At 41.1% G+C, this 23369-nt stretch overlaps 1 protein-coding gene across 1 annotated transcript in view; it reads left to right on the forward strand.

Annotated features, from left to right (window-relative positions):
- The window catches only part of DGKI (diacylglycerol kinase iota), a 1086779-nt gene that overhangs the window by 319082 nt on the left and 744328 nt on the right, over positions 1-23369 (forward strand). The window contains exon 7 of the mRNA XM_033957757.1: positions 7123-7194. Within this exon, the coding sequence (XP_033813648.1) occupies positions 7123-7194 (72 nt within the window). The remainder of the gene's footprint in view (positions 1-7122; positions 7195-23369) is intronic.

A 23369-nucleotide genomic window follows, 5' to 3' on the forward strand; every position in this document is an offset into this window, starting at 1 on the left:
GCACTGGACTCGTCTTCCTGTGGGTTCCCTCTGCTGTTTCCAGGTCCTACTACTGTGTCACCTGTTCCTTTCTTGTGATTGTCCTCCAGGTGGTCCTCACTCACTATAGGTGTTTCTTGGCAGTTCCTCTGTTGGTGGTGATTTTCCACGGCCTCTCTGTATGCCTCCTCGACGAACTTCTCTAACTCCCTGACTTCTTCCTCAATGTTCCTCTCTTTCATGAAGTTTTCTGACTCTCTGATCTCCTCAACTGCTCGAAGTACTTCTAGTTCTAGTATTCTGCCCTCCAGTAGTCTGACTTGCTTCTTCAGGCCCTCCAGTTCTTCGCATCGAATGCATACATAAGACTGCCAACCAGAGGGGAGGTAATAATAATAATAATGTATTCCTATATACCGCCAGTATATAGGTGGTTCACAGCAGATAAGGCTGAACATCCAGCGAATTATACAGTTCAAAAAGATATATCAATTTCTAGAATGGACACAATACATGTTACATTTAAAAAGCAATTAGGAAACTTGGGTTCCAAAATTGTCAAATAATTGTGTCTTTAATAGTTTTCTAAAAAAAATAATAGGATGAGAGTCCTGGCATGATTTTGCCAAACCAAGCGTTCATTTTGGCTGCCTGGAAAGAGAGAGTTCTCTCGAGAAATCTCTTCAAACGACATGATGTGACAGTAGGATATGTAAATAACTGGTCTCTACATGTGGGCTTATTGGAGTGATTTAAAGAGAAATGGGAAACAAGGTAACCTAGGGACATATTGAAGATTGATTTGAAACAAATACATGCAAATTTGAATAAAATTCTAACCTCAGTCGGTAGCCAGTGTAATTTTTGGTAATAAGGAGTAACATGCTCCCATTTTATCAGACCGAAAATCAGTCGGACAACAGTGTTTTGAACCACTCTTAGTTTTTTGAAGATTTTCATATAGGCGCCCAGGTAGATTATTTTACAATAATCAAGGATACTCAATATCGATGACTGAACTAACAAACGGTGCAGAAAACTGGGTAGCTCAACCTCCTGCTTCTATTTGCTGCTTCCATGTCTGCTTGCCGGTCTGTTGTCTGAAGTGGCTTCTCCTTTTATAGGAATCTGTGTAGCGTCCTTGGTGTTTTTTACTCTGCAGTCTCTCTCCTAATTATATTCTTGCTACCCCTGCTGCTTTTATGTATGTCCTCTGCGTCTGTATGTCCTCTGTGACTGCTGTGTTTATCTATCTGCTGTTTGTGTCTGTCCTGTTGCCCTTAGGGGACTTCCCTGGTGTTTCTTCCATGCAGTGATTTGTCCCTTCTTAAGGACCTTCGCAAAGGTGCTCTCGCTAAGGCAAGTGCCTTTGACGCTCATCTTTGACATGCGCCGAACGGCTGAGTGCTGTTGGCCCCTCCTCTTTTAAGGGGGAGCTCCGGATCCACTGCAGATGATGTTGGAGCAGTGGACGGAGCTACCTATTGCCGCAGCCCCTCACCTTCTGCCGCTCTCTCTCACTCTTCCTCGCACTATCTTGACTCCTCCTTTCTCCTCCCAACTCTCGCCTGCCTCCTCTCCTCCTGCTTGTCTGCCCCGCTCTCAGGGCACACTATTCCTCTTTCACTAAATCCAAAAGAGGGGTAACTATTCTCATTGTTAATTCCTGCCCATATACAATAGAAACAGATATTAAAAACCCAGAAGGCAGATATATTGATTGGCAAACTGGAAAACACATCTAATACTTTCACTAATATTTATGCTCCCAATAATAACTTATTTGATTTTTTTCAAAAAATTTTCCACACTAAACCTTTCATTAAAAGGCACATTATTTTTAGGAGGTTATTTTAACTGTGCCCTTGCAGCAAATGATAAATTGGAACCAACTTTTAAATTCAATTCAATTATAAAACTCTACAACATCTACAAGAGCTGAATCTTATTGATATTTGGCGTATGATGCATGGCACACAAAAGGATTATACTTTCTACTCTGCAGTTCATAATTCCTTCCCCAGGATTGACTATTGGTTTACTCCTTCCAACTTACAAACTTCTGTTTTAAATAATTTCATAAGTACTCGATACATCTCTGACCATGCTCCCATTGGTTTTCTTTTAGATGATTTATCGACTACTCTCCCTCTAAGGCAATGGTCTACAGGCAATTTCTACAAAACCTAGTGTTCCCGCCTGGGAAGAATATGGACAATTTAATTATAATGATAACTCATTTATTCACTTTCTGGGATGCTGGGAAAGCAGTACTACGTGGACACATATCCAAGATATCTTCAGATATCAAAAAACAAGCTGCATCATGTTTAAACTTGTTGCATCAATGTTCTTCAACCACCGGTCCATGGACTGGTGTCGGTCGCAGAAATTTTCTGCCAGTCCACAGGGCCGGCACTTCCATCGGGCCCAAGAGACTGTTCTGTAGCCACCGGTCCTTGGTATGATCAATGCGGCATCTTCAGGCTGGCTCCCTGAGTGCTGCAGTGCACAAAGCCATGGGAAAAGGCTCCTACCTGCGGCCTGCGCCTGACCCGGAAGCCTTTTCTCTGACATCACAACGTCAGAGGGAAGGCTTCCAGATGAGGCGCGGGACGCGCGCGAGGAGCTGCTTCCCACAGCTTTGTGCAATGTAGCACTCAGGGAGCCAGCCCGAAGACCCTGCGTTGATCGCAACGTGGACCGGCCTGAAGCTAACACCTGGGGACAGGCCAGAAGGCAAGGCACATGGAGGGAGAGACACAACAACGGTAGGGAAAATGCTTTTTTTTTTTAGTGATTTTACATCTGCCCTAATTGTCTGTCCTAACTGTCTGTTCAGGAAGAAATGCATTTGTTTGGTTTTCTCTGGGGGTTGTACTGCTTGCAAAGTCTTGCATCTTAGGGTTTGTTTGTGAATATTAGTACTTTTAGTTTTTGGTCCTGCATTTGCATGGGGTTATCTGTTTTCTGGTAGGAATGAATGTTGAAAATCATACAGTGTGCTTTGTCTATTTTATTTTTGTGATTAACCATTATGTGTTGTTAATACGATTATATTGCATTTCAAGCTGGTAGGCAACAATCTTGGTTAGGTAAATGTGTTCAGCAAGCTATGTTATCCTATTGCAGTTTTCGGAAATTAATTAAGACCACTTTGTTAGATAAGTTTATTACTTAGTGAGTTTTACTGAAATCCTATTTTACAAATATTTGTATTTTTTACTGTATTATTGTATTTTGCTGATTGTCCAGCTCTTTTTAGTATAAACCGCCTAGAACTTTTGGTTATGGCGGTATAAAAGAATAAAGTTATTATTATTGCGTATATATGAAAAATGGATGGGAAAAATGGTGTTACAATTTGTACTATTATGGGGGTGGGGTCTAGGGCGGAGATTGGGTGGAGATGGGCACGACTTAGCCCAGTGTTCTTCAACTGCCGGTCCGCAGACTGGTGCCGGTCCACAAAATAATTATTTTATTTCCGCCGGTCCATAGGTGTCAAAAGGTTGAAGAACACTGTGTTACATAACTCGACAATTCTGGAAGCTAAGCATAAACAACTCATAAGAAATATCTTTTAAAAGACATTCGCCAAATTAAACAATAATGGCACTAGAGACTGAAAAAACAGTGTACTCAACTTTTTCATTTAGCTACTCCCCATAAGTGGAATTCTGTAGGTGCTATTACAAACAGAAAATCGCTCAGAGAGTAATTATTTTTGACTTGTGTACTAGGAATATGTATACACCTTATATAATCCTGTTTCCACAATTTGCTGTCATATTAGAAAAACAATGTCAAAGTGCGATTAGATATTATTTATTAGATAATAAAATACTTAGAATTATGGTAATCAGGTTATAGAAATATACTAATGATTAAAAAAAATATATATGTAAATATATAACATGCAACACTAAAAATATATATAAAACACTAGAATATACTGTATATTATACTGAAGATTTTCAAAACTGGCCTAAAAAAAATAGATGTCCTAAGGGCCAATACACCTAGATGAGTCATAAGCAGCACTTGTCCCAGAAATAACAAACCCTTAGTTAGCAAAGGACATGACTAACTGACCCCCTTGAACTAAACAAAGCATTACTTCTTACCCTTCAGATCAGCTGTGTCAGCATCCAATGGTGATGAAACGATTCCTCTTCAGGCTACCAGTTTATAGGGAGCCCTCTTAGTTTGTCACCCACCTGTCCTTCGCTAGGGTAGCCTTAGTGCCATGGCAGGTGACTTCACCAAGACAAGCGCGCCACAAGGGAGAATGGCCCTTCAGGGTGTAAGTGCCTAAAGGCTGCAACAAGGTGAGATTACACATTCAAGCAGGAAGGAAAAACTTTTCAAACAGTTCTTGCTTCCAAAAGAAAAGCTCAGGTTTATTATCCCACTTCCCAAAAGGTGGGCAACACACAACTCACCTTGTCAGGTGCTTTCCCCTATAACAGCCTCCAGAAAAGCGTGCCAGATTTCTACCACTATCTGGGTGAAGAAGAACTTCCTTACGTTTGTACGGAATCTTTTTCCTTCTAACTTTAGCGAGTGCCCTCTCGTTCTCTTCACCTTGGAGAGGGTGAACAGTGAACAATCTCTCTTTCTCTACTAAGTCAATTCCCTTCAATATCTTGAATGTTTCGATCATGTCCAGTCTTCTGTTTTCAAGGGAGAAGAGGCCCAGTTTCACTAGCCTCTCGTTGTATGGCAACTCCCCCAGTCCCTTGACCATTTTTGTCGCTCTTCTCTGGACCCTTTCGAGTAGTACTATGTCCTTTTTCATGTACGGCGACCAGTGTTCTGGGGTCTGTAATTCCTCAGGACTCTGCCATTCCATTAGACCTTCTTCTGACCACTGCTTGGCCTGGAGAGCTTTTTGCAGCAACTTCTCGTGTACTGCTGTAAGCTGGGCTGAAAAGTTTTGCATGGACACACTTTAACTTGGCTGAGAGGGAAGCAGGCTTCAACTCCCTCTGGCTCCCCTTGTGGGCCACCCATGAGATTTTCCTGTTCTATCATAGAAGGGATCTGCCTGAGTTCTGGCTGTGGATAGGCAGCTCTGAATGCATTAAATTGATTTCTATTATGTGCCTGCCTTTTCTTACTGTCTGGAAGTACTGCTGCTTTTTTCCTCTGAGTGATAGGGCTGACTGCAAGGTCTGAACTGTCACAAGTTCTAGTAAGCAAAGTCCAAATCCTTGCTCTGTTACAATGGTATAGGTCTTAGCACATAAAGACAAAGTCTATAATGATCAGACAAACTGTCTTTTCCTTCACAGAGACGTACGTGCACCGCTGCCAGGAAATCTCTGTCTTCTTTGCTTTCTTCTTCTCCTATCACCAAAACTGAATTGTCTGGTTCTGAAAACTTTCCAAACCTGACCAGGTGACAACATTGACCAAAACAATACTCATTCAGCACACAAGGAGGATGGAGGGCTTATTCTCTGACTTAGGGCTAGTATAGAATGTCTCGCCAAAATGATAACAGAACAAGAACATAAAAATAGCCTTCTGGATCAGACCAATGGTCCATCAAGCCCAGTAGAAAAAAGCAAACAATGTCATGTAAAGAATGTAGGCAGTGCTGCTTTAGTTCCAGGGAGAAAGTTCAGACTGAACTGGAGGAAAAGCCTCAGACAAAAGCCCTCCCACCACCACAATGGTGGATAGAGGTGGTAGGGTGGTAACCTCACTGGCAAAAACCTCCGTTATACTCCCAGCGTACAAAACTATAAGCAGGGCTGTCTATGCTTGATAGAAGAAAAAACTTTCCACTTATCTCAATTGATCGGTGGAAAGTTTTTTCTTCTATCAAGCATAGACAGCCCTGCTTATAGTTTTGTACGCTGGGAGTATAACGGAGGTTTTTGCCAGTGAGGTTACCACCCTACCACCTCTATCCACCATTGTGGTGGTGGGAGGGCTTTTGTCTGAGGCTTTTCCTCCAGTTCAGTCTGAACTTTCTCCCTGGAACTAAAGCAGCACTGCCTACATTCTTTACATGACATTGTTTGCTTTTTTCTTGTGAAAGTGTGTTTCATTATATTATTGATTTTTCACAAATCCGAGTAATTTGTGCCATCAAGCCCAGTAGCCCATTCTCATGGTGGCCAATCCAGGTCACTAGTACCTGGCCAAAACCCAAAGAGTAGCAACATTCCATGCTACCGATCCAGAGCAAGCAGAGGCTTCCTCCATATCTTAATAACAGACTATGGACTTTTCCTCCAGGAATTTGTCCAAACCTTTCTTAAAACCAGCTATGCTATCTGCTTTTACCACAACCTCTGGCAACGTGTTCCAGAGTTTAAGTATTTTCTGAGTGAAAAATATTTTCTCCTATTGATTTTAAAAGTATTTCCCTGCAGTTTCATCAAGAGTCCCCTAGTCTTTGTAATTTTTGACAGAGTGAAAAATAGATCCACTTGTATCTGTTCTACTCCACTCAGGATTTTGTAGATTTCAATCATAAAGGGTTTCATAATGTTCCATGTGAAGCTTGCTCCTACACACATTCTCAAGAGCTAGACTGAGGTCTACCGTAGGTGAATGACCTTGGCTGAAAGCAAAAACCTGTAAACAAGTGGCTGGCAGGATCCATGATGCCTCACATCAGAAAAGATATTTTAGGGCCTAGCCAGGCAGGCCTCAAGCCTCCAAAAGGTGATGCAGAAACACCCCTACAATTCTTTGTCTACTGTAATTAGATGTGAAGTAAATTATTTGCATTTTTGGAAATCATTGAAATCTTGGCTATTCAAGAAATATTTAAAATAAGATTGTATATACTATTTTTTTTAACTATTTTACTATATTCTTGAGCTTCTAGTTTAGATGGTATATTAATAATTTTGTTATTGTTTTTATGTTATGTTATCTTAGATTAAATTTAAGAAAGGTTTTTACAAAGGAAAAAGTTTATCTGCATAATATAGGTATGGTCTTTATCCTAATTTTCAATTTAGGACTTCTTATCTCAAGAAAGGGAAGGCATAATAACAGCTGAACTTTGCTCAGGAGAAGAAGTGAAAGGGATTCAATGGTAGAAAATTGAGATAATGATAAAGTTTAATCTCTTCCTCCCCCTTCCCTAACTCCATTCTCTTCTCCTTTTCCCTACAGGGATTTCAGCAGAAGTTCTCCTTTCACAGCAAAGAAATTGTGGCAATAGGTTGTTCATGGTGTAAACAGGCGGTAAGTGGGGTTTATGGTATTTTCCTAGGATGTTTGAATGTGTAGTGTAGATTTGAAGACAAAGTTTTATTTTATTTTTCTTTCCAGCTTATGATTTATCTTTAATCTTATCTATTGTTTTGCCTTTTGTCTTTGTTTTGTTCTATTTCTATCATTTAAATTTCTCCAGAATTCTACTGTTCAACGGCTCCCCCTTCTGCTTCTATTCCTTTCTCTCCTCTCTTCTACCTTCCAAAGTATTTAGATCAATGCTGTCTTGTTAAAATGTTTATTTTATTTTTATTTTTCCTCTAACTCTACTTTCCACTTCTCTATTACCCTCCAGGTACTTTAGTTAGATTGTGAGCCTTCGGGACAGTAAGGGAAATTTTCAAGTACCTTTCTTATTTCTAATCTTAATGTATATTTTCTGTAAACCGCTTAGAACCTAACGGATGTAGCGGTATATAAGAAATAAATTACATTACATTACATTACATTTGATATAAATATCAAGGAGGGGAGTATGCTATATCTATCATTCAGCTACATGTTTAATCAACCACAAATGAGGTTGCACTAAGGAACCTATCTTGCCATTAAAATGCAAATATTTTTATTATTCTTTTAGAAATATGATTTCTTTTAGAATGTTTTTGTAACATTCAGAACTCAATACTTGGGATTTGCATTTACTGAAACAAAATAGGCTTCAAAAAAGAACCCAAAACATTTGCCAATAATACAAATAGTAATACCCAAAATGCAATTGGCAACAACTTTTCCCCCCCTTGGTGAGAATATGCCAGAATGTAAAGCTCAAATGAATATTAGAAAAAATAGATCTATAATAATAAAACGCTAAGCGCGCATGTGCACTCGCGCCATGTGTTCCCTGATCCCTGATCTGTCGGGATGTGGCGGCACGAATGCACATGCATGCTTACTACATATCCAAAGGTGCGCTAGAGATGCGACAGGCGCGTTTTGCGGCGGGACATTTAGAGGCAGCCACAGAGGGGGAAAATAAAAGTGTACCATAGTCGTCAGAGGGCGCGGGGCAGTGGTCCGGGAGTGACAGAAAAGGAGAAGCGAGAGTTGGTGTCACTCGGAGACGGCCGCCGCAGCCCCTGTCACCGCCTAGGCCTCCCGGCTACTCACACGCACCTTCCAACGGGCTGGGGCACAAAGAGTGCCTCATGCCCCACCCTCCTCTGGGATGAACCGAGAAACGGAGCTGGCCCGGCCTCCGCGACAGACCCGAGGAGCCCAGCAACTTTCCACCCCGGCTCTTGCGCTGAACCCGCCGCCCGGGACCCGAGTCCTTTGCCGCCCCCCCCTTCCCTTCCCGCGGTCCCGACTACGAACCTGGCGATTCCAGCAGCGTGTGCAGCAGTCTTCACACGCTGCTTCGGGCCCTTCTACTGCCCTAATTTGCTCTGCCGCATCTCTGATGATGGAGGGAGGGAGGGAGAGAGAGAGAGACAGAAATAAAGACAGACAGACATATATTCTAGCACCCATTAATGTAACGAGCTAAAATACTAGTAATAATAATAATAGGACATCAGTACGGGCACAGTTCACTGTTTGGAATAAGATTTTGCCCCTTGCAGGACATCATAGGTGACAAGCACCAGACACAGGGTCTAAATAAGACCTGCCCCATACATCATTGTGTCCAATATTTAAGTTTGTTAGTGTAAAAATCCACAAACCATTGGCATAAATGCAAACCAGGTGAAAAAAAGGAGTAAGAACGTTTTAATCTCCCGGTATCAAAAATTTATCAAAAATCTACCTAAAGAGCATTAAAGTGCAATGTGTTAACATTAAAAAGTCATTGAAAAACTGTAGTTATTAATGAAAAGTACTTAGCTAGATCACATCAAAAGTTTGTTTCGGTGTCTTCGTCAGGAGCGGAGATTAAAGTGCTGATAAGATGAGATACAAAGGAAGCTAGTTCATACTGAAGCTTAATTTGATTGTGCTAAGCTCTGGTGGATTATGCTTACAGGATTTATGGTTGCCTGTTTTATGGAGTTCCATTCTTTATAGTTTATATTTAGAATTGTAACATACATACATAGTAACATAGTAGATGACGGCAGATAAAGACCCGAATGGTCCATCCAGTCTGCCCAACCTGATTCAATTTAAATTTTTTTTTTTTTAATTTATTTTTTCTTCTTAGCTATTTCTGGGCAAGAATCCAAAGCTTTACCCGGTACTGTGCTTGGGTTCCAACTGCCAAATTCTCTGTTAAGACTTACTCCATCCCATCTACACCCTCCCAGCCATTGAAGCCCTCCCCTGCCCATCCTCCACCAAACGGCCATACACAGACACAGACCGTGCAAGTCTGCCCAGTAACTGGCCTAGTTCAATATTTAATATTATTTTCTGATTCTAAACTGCTGTGTTCTGAAAAAACCTGGCAGTATATAAAATTTTTAATAAATATAAAGCAAACCGAATCAGAAAATAGTAAATATTGAAGAACTAAGGCCAATACTGGGCAGACTTGCAAGGTCTGTCTGTATATGGCTGTTTGGTGGAGGGCTTCAATGGCTGGGATGGTGTAGATGGACTGGAGTGAGCTTTGATGGAGACTTCAGTAGTTGGAACCAAAAACAGTACCTGGAAGTAGAGAATGACACGGTGGCGGTTTACCCGCGGCCACCGCATTTTAGCCGCGGGTCACCCGCCGAAACGGGGAACGAAAACTAGCAGTCGCTGCGGCGACGGGGACAAGGCCATTCACCGCCCGTGGGGCAGTGAATGGTCTTGTCCCCGCAGTGAGGCATGAAGGATCGCGCGGTCCCCCAGCACACACCCGCCTGCCCAATCGATCCTAGTGTTTAGCCAGCTCTCTCCCTTCTCCTCACCTTAGTTTGTAGGTTTTCTTTTTCGGCGACCCGCACGCTATCAGAGAGCCGCGCACCCGCTGCTGCTCAGTTTCGATCTTCTGCTCTGACGCAACCGGAAACAGGAAGTTGCAGCAGAGCAGAAGATTGAACACTGAGCAGCCGCGCATGCACGGCTCTTTGGGAAAGCGTGCATGTCGCCGAAAAACAAAACCTACAAACTAAGGTGAGGAGAAAGGAGAGAGCTGGCTAAACAGTAGGATCCATTGGGCAGGCGGGTGGTGGCTGCGGGAACCGTGCGATCGCTCGTGTTCCCGGCTCAAATTGGAAGGAGGGAGTGAAAGGGAAAAGGATTCTGGGCCAAGGGGATGAAGACGGAAAGAAAAACCCACAGCAGGAAAGAAAGGGAAGGACAGGCAGGTGAGCCAGATGCTAGAAGCAAGGGGGGGGGAGAGGAAGAAAGAGGGAAAAAAGCTAGATGGGGTTGAAAAGAAGAGACACACTGGTATGGAAGAGGAAGATAGGGGAAATCTGGACACAGGAAGGTAACAGAAAGAGGGGAAATTATGTGCATGGGGCATAGGGACAGTGACATAAAGGGGACATGCCATGGGGATGGTATATGGACACAGGGGGGGGGGGCAATGGCAGATACATAGGGGAGATATTAGAAATGGGGAAAATAGCACAGAAGCGAGATGGTTTGTGGGGATGGGACAGGGACCGAGCTTGCAGGCTCCAGTGGCTTGCACAAATTACATTGTAACGTGCCATGAAAATAAGAGGGAGGAAGGTAGATAGATAGGCCACGCGAGAGGAGCTGAAGGGTAGTAGAAAGGAACAGATGGTAAAGGAGGGAGGGAAGGGTGGTGGTGGAAAGGAATAGGACAGACATTGAAGGAGGGTGGAGAGGAACAGACCCCGAAGGGAAATGTGGAAGACAGAGTGGGAAGAAGACAGATGCCAGACTATGGGGGAGCGGAGGGAAGAAGATGGGTGCTAGACCAATTGGAGGGGGGGGGGGTGAAGGGAGAGGCACAGTAACAGCAAGTGGAAGATGCAGAGAGAAGACACACAGTGGATGGAAGGAATTGAATGAGAAGATGTGGAAAGCAGAAACCAGACAACAAAGGTAGAAAAAAAATTATATTTATTTATTTATTTTTTGCTTTAGGATGAAATAGTATATTAGTTGTGTTGATAAAAATTTATAAACAAAGCCCTGCCAGCTGAACATCTCTTTCTCTAGTTCAGCAGCAGGAACTTTGATTTATAAGAAAGGAATAAGCTAAATATTACAGTACTAAGGCTTATATGGATGCAGCGGGGACGGTGACGGGGCGGTGATGGGGCGGTGAAAGGGATGGCGGTGACGGGGCGGTGAAGGGAACGGCGGTGACGGGGCGGTACAGAGGATGGTGGGCCGGTGACGGGGCGGTGACGGGGACAGATTTTTTCCCCGTGTCATTCTCTACCTGGAAGAGCTTTGGATTCTTGCCCAGAAATAGCTACGAAGAAGAAGAATCCCCCCACCCCCAAGAAATTTTAAGATTGAATCAGGTTGGGCAGACTGAATGGACCATTTGGCTCTTTATCTGCCATCATCTACTATGTTACTATGTTTTTTTAATAAAATGGGAATTAGGAACTTGAAAAACAATAGGACATAAAGAGACTAAAGCTGGTGAGGGGATGAGTGATAGGGAAGGAGCTGAGGTTGGTAATGGAGTGAAAGGCAGAGACAGATAAGTTAAAGAGTCAATGAATATAAAGAGTGGAAATGGGAGACTAGAAAGTGGAAACACAGGAAATAGGAGCCTTGGGGAAAAATAAGAATCAGGGAGATAAGTGCAGGAAGTAAGCTGGTAAATAGGTGAAAAAGGGAGGCTGACGATTGTGTGGAAGGAGAAAGGAGAAGGAGGAATGAAATCTAGCTACAACTAGATTAAAAAAAAAAAGAGCAGATAAGAAAAATACAGAAAAAAATGAAAGAAGAATCAGAGTCAGAGTTGGATATAAAGGAAGGAAAGAAGATAAAATGTGCAGAAAATGGAAATTAGATCCTAGAAAATGATTTAGGAGAAAACCCAGAAGAGGAAATAGTGGGGGCGTGTCCGAGCTCTAGGCAAGATGGACACCTGAACTCTTTTCTCCTCCTCAACTCCTACTAAATTTGAAAGCTGGACTTATTTTATCTATTTGAAAACAACTTTTTCTCTTCTGCACTAATCAAGGACAATGTCATCTTTTCTAAATGAATTGTATTCTTATTCTCATCAGATACTAGGAATTCCTTCTCCTTCAGTATCAAATGTATTATACTAATTGATTTCCCGCATGTCTTAGATCTATATACCTGTCCTTTGTATTTCTAAATTATTTATCTACTCCCATATGTTATCTTATGCTTTGACTATGTTATGGTGACTTCATCACCCTATTTTACCTTCACCTTTCTATATAACATAAATGCTTTATTCTTTCACTATCCACTGGGCTTTACATGTTGCCATAAGTAGTTTTATGGAATAATACTATGTTCTCCGTGTTCATTCTTTACTCTCTGAAATAATTATGGATGTTTACTATTATTGATACATTGAATTTCTCACCCCTGGCTTTCCCGTACTGTGTACTACCTATAGGAGGGTGTCTTCTTTCCAGGCGACTCTTGTCTATCTGCTTTTCCCCCTTTATTTCTCAATCTCTGTACACTGGCTGAGCTTTTTATAACTCTTCATGCCTTTTCTGTTTCTTCTTCCTCAGAGGCCCTTCTTTGCTTCTTTCTTTTTTCTGAAATGCAGTGCTTCAGTCATACAAACAAAATCCTAATTTTTTATGGCCTGCAATAATCTGCCTTCCAATCTGTCATTCAAATCCTGGAATGTTAATGGCTTGCGACACCCTGTTAAAAGGAAAAAAATTCTCACCCATCTTAAACTCAGGCCATCAATTGTCTTTTTACAGGAAACTCATATCTCTAATCTCTCATTGTTTAGGTGCCAATAATTGGTTGATACAAATAGCAGAAGCTCCATCACTTGGTAGATAGCATGGGGTTACAATACTATCTCACAAATCTGTCCCTTTCCAACTCCTAGAAACCAAACATGACACAGAGGGCAGATGGCTAATGGTTAGGGCACATATCTTTTCACAAGAAGTTCTTCTTGTTAACATATATGCCCCTAATAATGATTCCCCTGAATTTTTTATTCAACTATTTCAAACTGTAGCTGAATTTGACTCCCTTTCTCTTATATTAGCTGGTGATTTTAACTTACCTTTGGATACCTGGCTTGACAGACACTCTTCCAACTGCATAGTCCCTTCTAAAGCTAATATTGTATTGAATTCCCTAATTAAACATTATGATCTAGCTGAACCATGGAGATTACAGCACCCTGACGAAAGGGATTATACCTTTTTCTCCGCCCCATATAAAAGTTACTCAAGAATTGATTACTTTTTTATATCTTCTTCCTTTTTACCTAACCTAGTTTCTACTACTATTAATCCTATTGTCATCTCGGATCACGCTCCAATATCACTTGAGCTAAAGTGGGATATAGTAACTTCTCCTAGATCCCCCCTTTGGCAATTACCCAATCACCTACTATCAGATGAATCCATCAAACAATGATTAGACAAATTTATAGAAGAATTTTTTCAATTCAACAATACTGATTCCTTGGATCCTCTAATTATTTGGGAGGCCTTCAAAGTTTCGTTACGTGGAGAATTGATCTCTTGTCAAGCTTACAAATTAAAACAAGACAGAAAGGAACAACACGATCTCGAACTGCAAATTAAAAGTCTTGAACAGAATTTTTTCCACTCCAATGATAAAACCCTATTGCCTAAAATATATAAATTAAAATATTCCTATAACAAATTAGCTAGTATGGCAGCGCAACTAGATATTTTTGTTACTTCTACTAAATATTATATGGAAATGAATAAAAGTAGTAAAATACTAGCTAACTATCTCAAACGTAAAAGAACTAAAGTGCAGATCTCCTCTATTAGAACTTCTGAAGGGAAACTTCTATTGTCACACTATGACATCTCTAGGGTTTTTCATGATTTTTACTCTCAGCTCTACTCATCGGAAGCCTCACAGCAGACACCCGGTGCAGATGAATTTTTGGCCACCTTGCAATCACCTAAACTTGGATTATCAGATTCTGAAGAACTTCAACGGCCCCTTGCTGACTCAAAAATTCTCCTAGCTATAAAACACTTATCCTCCGGTAAATCTCCTGGAGCTGATGGTATTACAGTAGAATTTTATAAACTTTATAAAGATAAACTTTCTAGTACACTTACCAATTTGTTTAACTCACTTAGTCTACAAAGTGTATCCAAAAGTCTTTTCCTAGATGCTATTATTACAGTTATTCCAAAACCTGGAAAAGATTCTAATCAAATTTCAAATTACTGACCTATCTCTCTACTTAATACCGATTATATAATCTTCGCAACCACTCTTTCTATTAGACTACAGAGCTCTATTGGCACGCTTATCTCTCCACACCAAGTGGGATTTATGCTGGGAAGACTTATATTGGACAACTCCCGTCTCTTCTTTCATCTTGCTTCCTTTGCTTGTACTATTAAAGACTCCTGTATTGCTCTTTCATTAGATGCTGAAAAAGCATTTGACAGAGTTGAATGGTCACACCTTTTTAAAACAATGCGCTGGTTTGGATTTCCCCCTCAATTCATTGACTATCAAGTTTCAAGTTCAAGTTTCAAGTTTATTTGAATTTGATATTTCGCTTATCAAAAACTAAGCGAATTACATAGTAAAAAAGTTATAGCATAAGACAAAGAAACAAGTTATTTTACATAAAAAATATCAAGGGGCTGTGACAAAACTGACAATACAGATGTACTAATATACACTTAGGAGAGAACATTAGGAAGTAAAAGTTACATTTTGCTGTTTCCCAAAGGGAAGAAAAGGGATATGTGAAAGGTAGGGTCGAACATTAGGTTAGGGCGGGGGTCGGCAACCTGCGGCTCCAGAGCCGCATGCGGCTCTTTTCCACCTTTGCTGCGGCTCCGGTAGTGTGTCACGCAGGCATGCAGCTTAAGTCCGGCGTCGCGGCGGGAAATAGCCATGCTGAGCAGTGAGCTCAGCACATACACAGATGAAAGCCTTGCTTGCTGATTGGTCCGGCGGCCCCGCCCCGCCGGACCAATCAGCAAGCAAGGCTTTCATCTGTGTAGTGCTGAGCTCACTGCTCAGCATGGCTATTTCCCCCGCGACGCTGGACTTGTAAGGTGCACGCCTGAAAAAGAAATCATCCTGGCCGGGGTCGGTGTCATGCTCCGGAGATCTACAGCCTTCCTATCTCCCTCTCCCTTCTACCTGCTTCCGGCCACATCCCCTGCTCCGCGGCTCTCTTCGGCAACTCAGCAGCAGCTTCTGACGTCGGGGCCTTCCCTCTGCGAGTCCCGCTTGTTTCAACTTCCTTTTTCCACAAAGGCGGGACTCGTAGAGGGAAGGCCTCGATGTCGGCAGCTTGTCTTGATCACTGCTGCTGACGAGTTGCTGAAGAGAGCCGCGGAGCAGGGGGGTGTTGCCAGGTGCAGGTAGAAGGGAGAGGGCCAGATGCAGGACTCGTGGGTGAGGGAGGAGAAGAGAGAGAGAAAGAGAGAGGGGAGGGAAACAAAAGGAAATATTTCATACTGGGCTGGGCCGGAGTGGAGGGAGGGTGGAAAGATTCTAGCTACAGGGTGCAGTAACAAAGGAAAAGGGGGGAAAGCTGAAAATGGAGATAGTGACACAAAGAAGAGAAAGGGTAAGCAGGACCTACTGAATAAGGATAGAGATACAGAGGGGACATGAAGAGGAGGTGAAATAGAGACATAGAAGTAATGCTGAAAAAGTGTGTGGGGGGAGATAAAGACATTGAAAGGGCAAATGGTGAACATGGCGTAAAGATAAGGACAGAGACAAATGAAGATTCTGAAAAAGTGGTGAGATAGGGATATAGGTGAGATGGACACAAAGAAGGGTGATGCTGGAAAATAGGTGGAATGGTAATTCTGACAGACACAGAAGGGAAATGCTGGATCAAGGAGAGATGGGGCTCAGGCTGGATGGAATGAGGAGAAATGCCTTGTTGGCCCGGAACTTCCTCTCCTACGTCAGAATTGACGTCAGGGAGCGGAATGCTGGTCAGCGCAACACTTCTGCAGGGAAAGCTTGGGACGGCGGTGGCTTGGGGGCTGTTCCCCGATTGCGGTGGCAGCAAACCGAGTGGCTTGGGGGACGGCACGGAGACAGAAAGAAGGGGGAACAGGGAGACAGAAAGAAAAAGTTGGGGGAGAGAATGAGGTCTGGAGGAGAGGAAACATACAGGAGGCTGAAAGAAAGGAAGAAAGATTGGATGCACCGTCAGAAGAAGAAAGTGCAACCAGAGACTCATGAAATCACCAAATAGCAAAGGTAGGAAAAATGATTTTATTTTCAATTTAGTGATCCTGTATATAGCATTAAGATAAGAAACAATATATGCAGTGTTAGATTTGTTTTATAATGGTTTTGCGGCTCCAAGTTTTTTTTTCTTTTCGAAAACGGGTCCAAGTGGCTCTTTATGTCTTAAAGGTTGCAGACCCCTGGGTTAGGGTAAGATTTGAGAGGAGATATAGGCAGTTTAGTTCTTCACGGAAAGAGTCGTTCTAAAGGTTAAATGAGGCTTTAAAGAGAAATGTTTTTAAATTAATTTTAAATGAGTTAAGATCTTTTATTTCTCTAATGTATAGTGGGAGATTGTTCCATATAAGAGGAGCCATGACTGAAAAAATGTCATGGCGTCTTGTTCCTATTATTTTCAGTGAGGGGACCATTAATAGCCCTTGTGTGTTAGACCGAAGCGAACGATTTGAAATGTGAGGAATCAAGAGTCGATCTATAAACTGTGGTTCATTAGTAGATATTGTTTTATGTACTAATAATGCTATTTTATATGTTATATGTTAAAATTCTCTACTCATCGCCTAAGGCTTCCATAATTACAAATAACATTTTATCCACACCTTTCTTACTACATAGGGGGTACCAGACAAGGCTGTCCCCTTTCGCCATATCTATTTAATATCGCTCTTGAACCTCTCCTCCTAGCAATTAATTCTTGCGAAAAAATCACTGGTATCTTACACAATAAATTAGAATATAAATTGACAGCTTATGCAGATGATGTACTCCTATATCTTTCTAATCCTGACCAATCTCTTCCAGCCCTCTTTGAACTGATACATTCTTTTTCTATTTTCTCTGGTTATAAAATTAATCAACATAAAACAGAAGTATTGCCACTCAATGCCCACTCTCATCAGACCCTAGTTCAACCCTTTCATCTTATTTGGTCTCCTACCCATATGAGATATCTAAGAATTGATTTATATGCTACCCTATCCGCTACGGTTCATAATAATAGTGGAAAATTAATCGATCTTATCAAAACTCTATTACATACATGGCATTCACTTCATCTTTCATGGTGGGGTAGAATAGAGACAATCAAAATGGTTGTTGCCCCCAAAATAAACTTTGTTCTCAGCATGATCCCATGATTATTCCCAACCTCGTTCTACAAATCAATTGATAAACATATTTCTACCTTTATATGGAACCGAAAGATACCAAAAATTGCACTCAAAAAACTTAAATCTCCCAAAGCTACAGCCGGAATATTATTACCTGATTTTCTAACCTATCATAAGGCCTTTATACTGCAACAATCTAGCAGATGGTTCTCTCCTGCCTCTTTGATGTGCCTCGAACACGCCCTTTGTGCTTTCTCTCCCTCATTAATTGCTTTGCTGACATCTCACACATCAATACATGAGACCAATCCCATCATTTCCCAATCGGTTTCATGCTTGCTTGAATTAAATAAATTGTTGGATGTTTCTATCCTCACCTCCTCTCTGGTCTCCCTTTGGCATAATCCACGATTTCTAATCGACAAAGTGCCAATATACTGGCCAAATTGGTCTAAGTTGGGGATCTGGTCACTTGCTGATCTTTGTACATCAGCCGTACAACTTCTGACCTTTGCGGAACTACGCGACAAATTCGCTCTGCCTACCTTGGCTTTTTATCAATGGTTACAACTTACTACGGTAATTTCAAAATCAAAAATACTACATTCTTTTGTAAAGGAACCTCCTTCTTTGATTCCTCGCTGTTCTAGGCTTCTCGAAGCAGGACATGTAGCATCCCAACTCTATAAATTGCTCATCACACCTTTTATTTTTTTTTATTATTTATTTATCATTATATATATATATACATAAACATAACGTATATAAGAAATAAAGAGAGAACTTCTACAATTCTAAAGGAAATAATATACCTGGATACAGTGTCCATTACATAATTAACAAAATTCGCTCTAAATAAGTCCACATTCTAGAGGAGAAACAATTCACATATCTGAGAGATTGATTTTAAGGAATAATAACAAAAACCATAGTGATTGTAGAGTTACATCTTCTTAGTTTTACTTTAGGGGTGTCCTAAATTCCCTTCAGAGGTATTGGAAATTGTTATTCCCTTTCCTTCAAGGAAAAATTGTAATTGAGAGGGCATAAAAAATATATATGAATGCTGATCCAAAAGGATCTTACATTTGCAAGGATATCTCAATTGGTATTTGCCCCAATTGTATTACAAACTGTTTCAATTCAAGAAACCTTTTCCGTCTAGTTTGAGTTGCTTTTGAGACGTCTGGAAACATGCTGATCTTACTATCCAGAAAGGTCACTTCTTTCAGCCTGAAAAACAGTCTAAGAAGTGTCTCTTTGTCTTGTTGAAAGACAAACGTCACCACAAGAGTAGAACGACAGATTACTTCTTCCACTGAAGTTTTAAGGACTTCTGTTAAGTTCAGAGGATTAGGAAATTCAGAAGAAACTTCTGGAACTGAAGTTTTCTGTTTTGATACTGGCAAGTAATATATCCTATGTAAAGGAGGAAGTCCGGTCTCAGGATATTTAAATATTTCTTTTAAGAACTTATAGAATATATCTTTGGGAGATATTGTTAGCACTTTAGGAAAATTGAGAATTCTAAGATTCAACATTTTCATATAATTTTCAAAGTTTTCCATTTTCCTGGCAAACAATAATCTGTTCTGCAATATAACAGACTGAGAGGCTTGTAAACTTTGAGTTCTCTGATCCAAATTTTGAACTTTTCCTTCCTGAATTTGCCAATATCCTTTGGTCAAGTCGAGGGTTGTCAAAAACTGAGCCGGTCCTAACCTATCTAGCAGCTCATCCACTCTTGGCATAGGGAAGGCATCGAATTGGGACACCTCGTTTACCTGACGAAAGTCAATACAAAAACGGGGTGTCCCATCAGCCTTAGGCACTATAACGATAGGGCTGCACCATGGGCTCTGTGAGGGCTCTATGACTCCTAAAGTCAACATTTCTTGTACTAAGTCCTCAACCAATGCTTTTTTTTTCCTCCGACAACCTGTAGGGTCTTACCCTTACTACCTTACCCGGTGCTGTTATAATATCGTGGGCCACCACCCCCGTTTTCCAAGGTACAGCCAAAAAGACATCCCCAAATTGCTGAATCACTGCCTGTACTTGCTGAGCTTGTTTCTGTGTGAGGCCGGTTCCTATATTAACTTCCCCACTAGTTTCAAAATCTGCCACTTGTGGGCCGAGATCATCCTCAAATCCTTGTTAGGCCACTAGTGCCAGCACTTCTCGATCCTTCCATGGTTTTAACAGATTGATGTGGTAGGTTTGTACTCTGCCTTTTCTATGTTTGACCCGATAGTCTACCTTCCCTATCTTTTCTACTATTGTAGCCGGGCCTTTCCATTGAGCCACAAATTTATGCTGGTCATTGGGCACCAAAACCAAAACTTGATCCCCAACCTGCAACTGCCGGTCTTTCGCTTTCCTGTCATAGTAGGTTTTCTGCTGTTTTTGACTCCATTCCAAGTTTTCTTTTCCCATCCTAAGGACCTTTTTTAACCTGTCCTTCAATTGTGCTAAATAAGTAATAATATTACTTCCTGTTTCTTTTTTTTTTTTTTTATTATGCTTTTGAATACTTTACAATATCCAATATTTCCAAAGAAAAAAAATCACACAAAGCAATACATAATCAAATCATACATACATAATTCCTTTTAAGCCCACATCAATGGGGAGAACATGTTACTATTTCTAATCAAATAAATTTAAGAAAACTAAAGGACAATAATTCTCGGTTTGTACTAACCTACCTTGAATCATTCCTTACTATGGGATATTAAATTAATTACTCCTCTTATTCTCAGCTAGGTGAAACAAAATCATTTCTATTCTCTCGCAACTAGAAATTGTTGTAGTTGAATAGGATCCCAAAAAGCATATTCAATATCTTGTAACTTAATTAAACATTTACAAGGAAATTTCAGGTAAAAAGATGCCTCCAGAGCCAAAACTCTATCCTTCAATTTTAGAAATTCTTTCCTTCTCAATTGAGTGGTTCTGGAGACATCCGGAAAAATCCTAACAAGATCCCCACAAAATTTCATTAACCTGTTCTTAAAATAAAGTTTCATAATTAATGTCTTATCCATCTCACTCATGCATGTTATCACCAGGGTGGACCGACTCTGGATCACATCCTGTGTATCTTCCAAAAATACAGTCAAGTTTACCTCTGGTGTGGCCAGATGGTCCATCTCCTGGGCAGATTCTATTTTTTTTGGAGGAATATAATAGTAATTATTTATTGGAAATTTCTCCGCATTAGCCATTCCCAGTACTTCTTGAAAAAACTTCCTTAACAAAATTTCAGGTGACAATAAATGAGTTACTGGAAAATTGACTAAGCGGAGATTTTTTGCTCTATTCATATTCTCCATAGATTCAATTTTAGAATGTATCACTGTAGAATCATTAACAGCAGATACCGAGACAGCTTGTAAATTATTACATTGAGTTTCTACAATATTTAATCGTTTGTCCAAACAATCTAAGTTAGAGTCCACATTTTCTAATTTTGAAGAAACAGACTGAGAAAAATCCCCCATTTGTTTCATCATTGTCCTGAGACACCCTTCAACTCTCGATATTCCTAACCATAAATCCCTTAGGGTAATATCCTGTGTTTCCTCTGTACGTGGACTTTCCTCCACTCCTCCTGAAAGAATCAATGGTTTAGGTATTTCAGTGTAAACTAATTTACCTATGTGAGTAGAGGAAACCCCTTGTGCATCGGATGAAGGGGAGGGATCCGTTCGAAGGGACTTATTGATGCTACTGACAAAGATGAATCTATATTTGATGATGCAACAAGTGGATTTTCAGATAATAATGTTAAATGTCTGTCCATGGGACCAGATACCACTGGTGTTGAACTCTTTGGTTTAATTTTTCTTTTCCCCATATCCAAACAAACATGCCAATATTAAAGTAAATTATATTACCAAAAAGATCCTGCTCTCAGGCTCCTCGTGGCTCCAAGGGGCTCCCATGGGGCCCCTTCGGCCACGCCCTGCGGCCGCGGCAACTTTTCAATCAGTTGGAGACGGACCCGATGACGTCAGGGGGTCCGTCTCTGGAAATGCCTGTCGGCGAGCCAAACACTGGTGAAGAGCCGCTGCTGCAGGGGACAGGACCCACCAAACAGCCTCCTCCAGAATATCCGCCGGGTTGTAGCAGCTCCCGAATATGAACCGTGGCAGCGGCAACTTTTCAATCAGTTGGAGACGGACCCGATGACGTCAGGGGGTCCGTCTCTGGAAATGCCTGTCGGCAACGCTGGTGAAGAGCCGCTGCTGCAGGGGACAGGATCCACCAAACAGCCTCCTCCAGAATATCTGCCGGGTTATAACAGCTCCCTACTTCCTGTTTCTTCTGGGAAAACCCATTTGTCTCTTATCATATCCAGTACTCCCCTGGGTGGACGTCCAAACATCATTTCATATGGGCTTATCCCTAGAAAATGCGCTCCTTCATGCAGCTACTTCATACTCTTGTTCATTTTCTTTTATACAATATTCCTTCCACCAAAACCTCACACAACTCACTATTTCAACTCGGAATTTCCCTCCTTATATACAACCTCCTCATTCCTTTTCCTTTACCTCACACTTCTTTCCACCTTAATTCTTCTACACCCCAATATTCTAACCCTAAAATAATGGCCTCTATTCCCACTATATGGGGCCGTCGACCTCTAAAAAAAAAAACCCCTCCTAGCCTGACCGAAATTCAGACAAGAAATTATATCACTATTCCAACTTCCCCTGCCCCCAGCTTTCATTCCATTTCACTTTACTCCCCCTCCAAATTAAATATAGGTCTGGTAAACGTACGATCCATCAAAAACAAACACCACCTAATACATGACACCATTATTCAATACAACCTTCATATCTTATGTCTTACAGAAATCTGGCTAACTCAGGGGGAGGAGGCCTATCTAACCCAAGCTTGTCCTACTAACTTCAAGGCAATTTTCCAACCCCGCCCGAACAAAAAGGGAGGAGGTATAGCTGTTATTTTTCACACCTCTATCCCCCTCCAGCCCAACACTTCCAACTCCTACTCAGATGCTCCAGTAGAATCCCTTCAATTCTCTATAAAACACTCCCCCCCTCTTAATTTCCTTCTTATATACCTTCCCCCTCCAGTAACCAAAACCTCGCTTTCTACCCTTATTTCCACTATTTCGGACTTTAATATCTCTTATCCTGATTCTATTATCCTTGGAGATTTCAATATCCACTTTAATTCCCCCAACCACCCTAACACTACAGAACTCTTAACATTAATCTCTGACTTATCATTATCCCCTCTCATCTCAATGCCTACCCATTCTGCTGGTAACACCATAGACATGATTTTCTGCCCAACTTCTATCCGTCACCTCTTTCAAAACTTTCAATCTCATTCTCTACCTTGGACAGATCACACTTTAATTAACTGGCAATTGGACCTCCCTGTACTCCCATGCTATGCCCAACAAAAAAATTGCTATATCCCCCGAAACATCAATAAAATAACTCTTTCCGCTATCCAAAACTCCTTTAACTTAAACCTCAACGACTTCTCTTCACTTTCTATCGATAAACAATTTTCTCTTTGGGAAACTTTTACAAAATCCTTAATAGACTCCCTGGCACCTCAACAAGAAAAAATAACTCACCCCAAATCAGACTCAAAAAAACAACAACCCTGGTATAACAATAAACTTGCCCTTCTTCGCCGACAACTTCGATCTGTAGAACATAAATGGCGTAAAACACGCCATAATAGCTTTCTTATCCTGTTTAAGGAAAAAGCCTCTTATTA

This window comes from Geotrypetes seraphini, chromosome 9 (assembly GCF_902459505.1).
Source record: "Geotrypetes seraphini chromosome 9, aGeoSer1.1, whole genome shotgun sequence".
Lineage (NCBI taxonomy): Eukaryota > Metazoa > Chordata > Amphibia > Gymnophiona > Dermophiidae > Geotrypetes > Geotrypetes seraphini.